The sequence below is a fragment of the Coregonus clupeaformis genome, chromosome 30 (genome assembly GCF_020615455.1).
Source record: "Coregonus clupeaformis isolate EN_2021a chromosome 30, ASM2061545v1, whole genome shotgun sequence".
In the NCBI taxonomy this organism is placed as follows: Eukaryota; Metazoa; Chordata; class Actinopteri; order Salmoniformes; family Salmonidae; genus Coregonus; species Coregonus clupeaformis.
In genome coordinates, this window is record NC_059221.1 from 47139872 (window position 1) to 47148504 (window position 8633).

Consider the following 8633-nt stretch of genomic DNA (forward strand, 5'->3'; position numbering starts at 1 on the left):
ACTTTGGCATTGATCAGTGAGAGTGAATGGCAAAGATCAGTGAGAGTGAATGATACTTCCAGGTATCATTTGTAAGCACAAACCAGCCACAGGTCAACTTTTAAAAGGGTAATGCTATAACACATCCTAGCGGTGATAGGAATGAACTGAAGTGACAGAGGAGAAAATGGCAACCTTGATTAAACAGTACAACAGCTTGTCTATAGTGTCACCCACAGTCTGAAAGGAGAACTGCTCTTGAAAATCCAATTCAGTGGCTTATCCATGTTATAAACAGCATCTACACTGTATGTGCATTTAATATTTGCATATTGCATTTCATATTGCATTATGACAAAGGTAAACAACATGAAAGACAACTAACTTCACCATATTTTTTTAAATCAGCAAACTTGGCAGACACAGATATTAATTCAAAACAGAATAATTGGTGTTTTAATAACAAACTGGAATTGAATATTTACAAAGTGAACTAATATGATGAGTATATTAGGTTGTTCCACATTGTACTATCTTCTTTTTATAGGAATCTAAATCAAACATGAAATCAAAAAATTATTATCTAAAGTAGCCCACACTAAATCGTTTTTAATAAAAATATTGATTAGTTCCCACGGTCTTTATATTTCTCACAGTCTTTAGTGTAAAATACCTCACTTCATACTATCCTCCAAAACACACAATCTCACTGCAAAAATATATTTTCATGAAAATCCTAAATTTGAATTAGTAAACAAACAGGTAATGCAGCCACATATCTCCACAGAGCCAGTGTATTTCAACTGTTTTAGCTATTGAAAAGCTTCTTCCTGCCCTCCATTCCAGACATGGACTCCACATTCTTACGCCAGTCACCCGGGTCCGCTTTCTGTGAAGAGAATGGACAGTCCTTCAAATTTAACCTTTACTTTACCAGGCAGGCCAATTAAGAAAAACATCTTATTTACAATGACGGCCTGGTTACCATGGTCACATACAGCATGGATGATCAAACACGACTCAGACACAGCAACAAGACCAGTGAACTCTGTATCTTGATCAGTATCATTTGAATCAAACCCATTGTTACCACATGTTTGTGTAGTAAGTACCAAGAAATACAGTACCAGCAGAAACAGCGCTGTAAACCATGACATTACTAAGACATTAGGTTTTTTTCTAAACTTCCCAGTCTTACCTCCTCTTCCTTCTTGTCCTTCTTGACTGTCTTCAGGTTGGACTTGAAGTCTGCCTTGGAGCTGAGTTTGGCTTCAGTCAGAGCCCCCAGCATAGCGTCGGCAGACTTCTTGACCCTCTTGAGGTTAGGTCGCTTTCCCCCCTTCAGCTCGTTGATCTTTGCATTCAGGTCCGCGAGCTGATATGTTCATACAGCAAAAAGGTTCACTCTCCCTTATCAGCTAAGCATGTTGCCATTTAGGGTCTTGGCATTTCAATGAAAATCAAAATGCTTTCATTTGAGAAAGAAAGCATTTTGTGGCACTTTTGGAACTTCTAGAATATTGAAATCACCAATAGAAGTCAATATACAAATAGTTATCTTCAACAAAATATACTTTGAGGCACTTTCATAGATCTCAAGTAACTTCAGGTAACTGTCCTGAGTCTGACAGTGTAAACTCATTTAATTTACATTACAAAAAACAAACCTCTTTCTCATTCTTGAGCACTTTTGCTTCGATATCGTATCGTGCCTCATCCACTGTGTCACATTTCCTGTGCAGTTCCTTACAGATCTCCTGTGAAGAGAAAAGACTCAGTCATCTATAAGCCACCGAGGGCTGTTGAAAAAGTACTGTGGGAGGATGCATCAAACAAACTACAAAAGCCGCTGCTTAAAAATTCCATTCACTCTTCAATGAGACAGGTAGCAGGGCTCTACAAAAAAGTCATATTTTGACATGTCTAAACAAAAAGGGAGATTCTGTTTTTTACCAACAATAAGTCCTGACAATGTAAGCTTGGATGGCTACTATCTGTGCCCCAAATAACACCTTATTCCCACTACTTTTGACCAGATCCAAAAGAGTTGGGCAAAGATACTATATTGGTACAATAAAAAAATACTCTAAAGACCAATGTATCAAAATAAAATGCTAAATACTTTTGCAAAATATTGTATTTAATCAAAATACAGTTATTTTAGGTATTTTCAAAATACATTTGCAAGTACACGCTGTCACTACAACAACATTCTCAGTAATGGTAAAAAAGAAATAAATAGCTTCTTGCTATGATTGTGATATGTGGTTGTTTATTTACCTTAGTTGAATGCACAGAGTAAGTTACTCTGGATAAGAGTGTCTGCTAAATGAGCTAAATGTAAATGTTTACGTAAAAAGCAACAATTGCAAAGCACCTGGGTATTACTATTGGCCTTGTTTCTGGGGTGGAGCTCATCAGAATAATGCCCTGCATGCTTTGCAAGTGTTCATTTACATTTACATATTGGTCATTTACCAGACACTCTTATCACACCATAGTGCCATCAGACTTTTGATACCAATGCAGGGTAAAATGGGACGACAAAATTGTGAACTGCTATAAAAAAAATTATATAGAAAAGTATTTTGTATTTTACAAAAAATACAAAATACAGGTCTCAAAAGTACTGTATCTTGTTACAAAATACATTGGATTGTAGTTCAGGCCAGTGAAATACAAATGACAAAATACTCAAAAGAAATTGAAATACGTATTTCAAATAGATGTAACAGAAATACTGCCCATCTCTGACCAGAGCCATATACACCCTGGACAATAGAAGTGCACTATATACTGTAGGTACTTGAACCTTGAACCTTGAACCTTAGTATTATGTTAGTGTACCTGAAGCTCCTGCACAGATAGGCCGGAGAGTTTCAGCGGTGGTACTCTCTCATTCAAGGTGCTCTCCCTCTCTGTCACCTTGTTGCTTTGCTCCTGGACCAGCAAGACCCCAGCTTTCTTCAGTAGTTTTTGCTATAAGGAAACATGACTGAACAACTTAATGATAACACAGTACAATTCATAGTTGAAATTATGTACAAAATGTTGTGTTTTCAAGTGTTTTTGGATTTTTACTTATATTGCAATCAGTTTTGGTGAACATGATTTTCAAGGCACTTGTATGTTGTTGTTGTTGTTGTTGTTGTTGTTGTTGTTGTTGTTGTGTGTGTACAGATGTAGGATCTTCATTTGATCACTCTTTGGTGCTGAGAATTTTGTGATTTACATAAATTCACTGAAAACCCACACAGTTATATTAACATTATTGCACTTTTTATCTAGCCTACTTTTGGCCAGGTAATAGCCTAACCACCGATCAAGCAACATTATAGACTAAACCAGGGGTGTCAAACTCATTTTGCCCTCAGGCCGCATTCAGTCTTCAATGAAGTCTGGAGGGCCGCACTGAAAATTGGTTATATTTCCTCATCGTCAAAATGTGCAAAAACTGGTCCTCTATCCATTGTTTTTTAAATGTGGTTTTCGAAATGTTAAAGTATATTGAGTCCCCTTTCCATGACATAGACTGAACAGGTGAATCCAGATGAAAGCTATGATCCCTTATTGATGTCACCTGTTACATCCACTTCAATCAGTGTAGATGAAGGGGAGAAGACAGGTTTTTAAGCCTTGAGACACTTGAGACATGGATTGTGTATTTGTGCCATTCAGAGGGTGAATGGGCAAGACAAAATATTTAAGTGCCTTTGGATGAGGTATGGTAGTAGGTGCCAGGTGCACCGGTTAGAGTGTGTCAAGAAATGCAACGCTTCTTGGTTTTTCACGCTCAACAGTTTCCTGTGTGTATCAAGAACGGTCCACCACCCAAAGGACATCCAGCCAACTGTGGGAAGCATTGGAGTTAACATGGGCCAGCATCCTTGTGGAAAGCTTTCGACACCTTGTAGAGTCCATGCCCCGACGAATTGAGGCTGTTCTGTTTTGTACACTCAGTGTATATAATATACAGTATATATATTTTTACTCAAACCACTAGCGGGCTGGATTGGACACCCTTGTGGGCCAGATCCAGATTATTTGCTGTGACAATATACTGTAGATCAAATTAAGATCCTACATCTGAACATGTATACTAGTCATATGCAGCCTGCTAAACATACATACTATCAGTGCTATGAATACATTTTCTTGTTCACTTCCATACAGAAAGAAACTCCCATCAGACCGACCTACCTTCAGCAGTAACCTGCGGGTCGCTGAGTACTTTGTCTTTTTCTGAAAAAGAGAGATGAGACATACCAGGTATATAATAGGCTCATTACAGTCACTAATGATGTTAACACATCTTCATATGTAGGTAGGCTCATTCATTACAGTCACTGATGACGTTAGCCTAAAGTCGTATGTGGTCTCTATTACAGTGGAGCTACAGAGCATACAAAAACCTGTCTCTGTTGATTAGGATGAGATGTGATTCCTAATGTAATAGAATGTAACGCTCCGCCACCAAATCACCAAAGACTTAATTGAAGCACAGTCTTAGAGAGCAAGGGGCTAATTTCTACTGTGTATGTGGCTTGGTATTGATACCAAATTAATCCTTCTGTGTGGATACTGCTGCAGTGGTCTTGGGATAATTTATATGATTATCAGTTAGCCTGAGAAAAACTCAGTAATTGCTGATAGATTAATAATGTCTAACATGTTAAGTCCCACAATCTGTTGCCAGGATTTCAGTGTGGCTATTCATAAGCATGACATGATAACTGCCTGCATATGTATACCGTATCAAAGGACCATTACAAAGGTTTAATTGTGCACAACAAAGCAAAGTTATGAACAAAAGGGCATTTCTAAGATATGAGGTTTAAACTGCTACAACAAAGGGTATAAGGGGGAAAAATAGGTCCAAAACTGACTTACCGGTCTGTTTCAACATATTGCAAACAAACAAACAAACAAATTGAAAGAAGGCGTTATTTTCTGTCCCGTATTGAAAACATTGCCATAGTTGTGTGATTGATTGAAAGGCACAGAGTGTGACAGTTATAGACTCACCCCTCAGACATGGCTGTTCTGGTTTATGAGCACTGCTGGGGAGCCAACATAGTTGTGGTCAGAAGTTTATTGGCAGAACATTCACAACACTAGACATCATATGGAAAGTATCATATGGAAAGAGATTTAAGAGTCAATGTATCATACTAGGAACAATTATCACATATAAAAATAATGTAATAGGTTACCATCATACACGTATTAGACTTGTGACTATTATCAGCTACTGTAATAGAACAGAAATCACTCTTATCAAATAAGTTATTGGAAAAGACAGTTGTTATTATCTGGGTGATAATCAAGGTCTCCCACAAGGTCCTCATGTCCTGACTTAGATAAAAGAGGCTGACCTTGGCTCTCTTATTACCCAGAGAGCAGGGGTTCACTGTCAAGGTTAATAGGGTCCTTGGATGGAATTGTCTGATGATAGAAAACGATGAAGGAGAAAAAGCTTTAAGTACCCAAGATCCTTTTTTATTTCTCCTTACATTTTCTCAGAAGTGCTATACCCTAGAGCCATTATCACCTTTGGTGCTAGCGTGAGCTACTATGCGAGGTGAGATTTTGACCAACCAAGGGCATTGCTGCAGTATCTGCTGGACCAGGCCACCAAATAACTGAGGTCCATTGAGTAAAAAGGCTGTCTGCTTTAATGTCACCATTGTGACATTACAAGGAAGGATCAAACTTGTGACCTTTCCGGTGACATGCTGTTCTCCTGGTAGAGAAGCCTTATTAGCTCCCCATGTTAAAACCAACCCTCTGGGCTCCTCACACATCACACGAAAGTAAACACACACACACACACACTTGTGAACGGACCCCACGCTCACACACACACACACACACATACACACACAGACGCACGCGCGCACACACACACACACACACACACAACACACACACACACGTCGTTACCCACTCCCGCCACTGAGTAACGTTGGGAGGGGATTAAAAAGCAATGCCCCAATTTATGACCAAGCAAGTCTAACACCAATAAAATACAATTTTATTACGAGAATTCCTCAATGTAAATATGAGCGAAGATATGAGGTGTGACCGCTTAAGCATGAACACACTAGCCCCAATGAGGTAAACACAAACTGTACACACAATCAACTGCTGGCAACTACTGAAACTTAATCTATGTGTATCGTTAACTTCTAGGAAATCTTCCCTGAAAAGCGAACACATTTCCCATTTGAACAATATCAACCCAAATTCTATTTTACATGGCAGATTGCTCTCGACAATGGTTTTAACCAAACATTTTAAAATACTTTAAACATTCAAAAGACCTATCTGCTTTGATTGCTCTCACATATTTCTCAGAATACTCTTTGTTTTCGTAGACTGAGCTGAGACGATTGGATAACTTACCTTTAAAAGAGAAGCCAATCAGAGAGTGAAAGTGTAGTAGTGATGTCGTGCAGGAAAAAGCGGTTTATGATTTTGAATGATTGATTTATGGCTTCTGCTGCCTCATGTGAATGGCTCTCTAAAATAGGCCCCCCTGCTACACCTCCCTAACACACATTGGCCACATTTTGATCATCACGCGTGTTTGTGTGTGTGTGTGTGTGTGTGTGTGTGTGTGTGCGTGTGTGTGTGTGTGTGTGTGTGTGTGTGTGTGTGTGTGTGTGTGTGTGTGTGTGTGTGTGTGTGTGTGTGTGTGGACCCTGCCCTACCCTGTCCTCAACCCTTGACTGACTGCCCTGATATATACATAAAGGGGCAGAATTGTACTTTATTTTGACATGTAGAAGAGTTATATGAGGAAAAACAAAGTATTTATGTACTATACATTGTACTATACTGTAGTATTTACTGTAATGTTTTTGCGGACTGTACTATATTGTAGTATTTACTGTAGTGTTTTTGCGGACTGTAGTATACTATAGTATTTACTGTAGTGTTTTTGCAGACATTACTGTAGCATTTACTATAGCGTTTTCATTTTATTATGTTTGACATAGAAGTGGAGGCTTTCTCCTTCAGGAAACATACTGGAGAAATACAAAAATAAAATGAAAGCTTTTAAACATTTTACACATTCGCATTACACAGCGTTGGGTGGAATGTAGCGACAGAAGTCTATCAGAAGAGTTGGAGGCGTAGCCTATTGGGGGCATGGCTTTAAGTTTGTTCTTTTTGGCCACCCTGAGAGTGAATGTAATGTTACGGTTTTTTCAATTTTCAATGATTGTATGTTCATTGTAAGCACTGAATCTTAAATTATATCTGTGTCTAATAGATCGATGTATGTACTGTGATACTAAAGCCATCCATTGATGAGATGGTCACCATTTGGTTATCGTATTGTAACCAGTTAATGTGAAAGTCTTATGTGAAGAAAGTGTTTTGGAGTCATTATTTTATGTAATAGAACCAACTTAATATCTTGGGGGAATTGATTGAATTGCTTGTAACCCAAATGAAGAAATTTGGATAGGTAATTCCTAAGTGAAAAATCTACTTGGTACAACATGGATATTATTTTTTGTATATGCAGTATATATTAGTTTGTATTTATGCTATGTATCAGGTTTAACCAAAGCAGAAAAGTAGGTTGAGTGTTGAAAGAACATGTTTTTTTTTTCAATTGATAAAATCTAAATAATTTTTTACAATGTGTGTAATATTCCCAAGACCAGTTCCAAAGACAACAAAGCCTTATGATGTTCTCACGGTCAGGTGCGGCAGCTATAAGAGCAAATCATTGTTTAACTGAGCATTTTATGGGGCTGTCTGACACTATGATTCAGTGGAGCCTTGCAGCCAGAGGCTCTGGTTTTTAAATGATAACACATTGAGCTCAGTAGCGCATGTCTAATTACATGTGGATATTACTCTGGGTAATGTAATGGCTAACTGTGCCACTTACTTTAGTGTAGTGTAGTCTTGGGCCTGGTGATAGGAAGGATGGTACTCTCTAGGTAACTACTGTATCTCTCTGTTTAGAGACCTGAGTCAAGTTGGTGGCGTCCGGCACACGTGAGAAAATCAGAGGGCGCGGGGACAGGCCATTTCTTGGCATATGACACAGAGACATGTGTTGTGTGATATACACACCCACACACACACACAGGTATGCAGACCCACAAATAAACAAGCACTCACAAAACCCACCCACCCTCACACACATCGGGCATTGCGCACGTAGGAATCCACAATCCACACACACACAATGACCACTGTTCCATGCTCTAAAATAGCTGGGGTTGATGTCAATGCTGTGCAGTGATGCACAGTAATTCGATATGTCTCATGGTGCTGTTTTCCATGAGACTGAGTCAGGATTCCAAATATCACCCTATACCCTACATAGTACACTACTTTTGACCAGGGCCCATAAGGCTAATGTTGGGAATAGGGTGCCATTTGGGATGAAGCCTAAATGTGCTCCAGTATTTAAGGTGCTGTTCAACCTGGTCTGCCACATGCCCTTTGTCACACATCTAATTTTAGAGGTTAATCCGTCATAAACAGATAGTAAACACTTGGGTCTTATGGCCTTAAACTTGAAGCAGGCAGGAGGGCAGGCAGGCAGGTATAATTGATTATTAATTATTAATCCATTCATTGAGGAATCAGAGAGATTTGACGTGCCGTCACCTGTCAGATGCATT

At 38.9% G+C, this 8633-nt stretch overlaps 1 protein-coding gene across 3 annotated transcripts; it reads right to left on the bottom strand.

Moving 5' to 3' along the window:
- Window positions 1-408: 408 nt before the first annotated feature.
- LOC121546237 (troponin I, slow skeletal muscle-like) lies at window positions 409-7945 on the bottom strand. Of its 3 annotated transcripts, none has more exons than XM_041857340.2 (8): window positions 7889-7945; window positions 5005-5039; window positions 4870-4873; window positions 4180-4221; window positions 2827-2958; window positions 1647-1736; window positions 1178-1354; window positions 409-868 (listed from the first exon to the last, which is right to left on the bottom strand). In XM_041857340.2, exons 2-8 carry the CDS (start codon window positions 5013-5015, stop codon window positions 788-790), a joined length of 537 nt encoding a protein of 178 aa, XP_041713274.1. In that variant the 5' UTR covers window positions 5016-5039; window positions 7889-7945; the 3' UTR covers window positions 409-787. The 3 variants fall into 3 exon arrangements, with proteins under 3 accessions (XP_041713274.1, XP_041713273.1, XP_041713272.1); XM_041857339.2 differs by lacking the exon at window positions 7889-7945 and adding an exon at window positions 6385-6495 and having other exon boundaries at window positions 5005-5036; XM_041857338.2 differs by lacking the exon at window positions 7889-7945 and adding an exon at window positions 6385-6494.
- Between the last annotated feature and the right edge of the window lie 688 nt (window positions 7946-8633).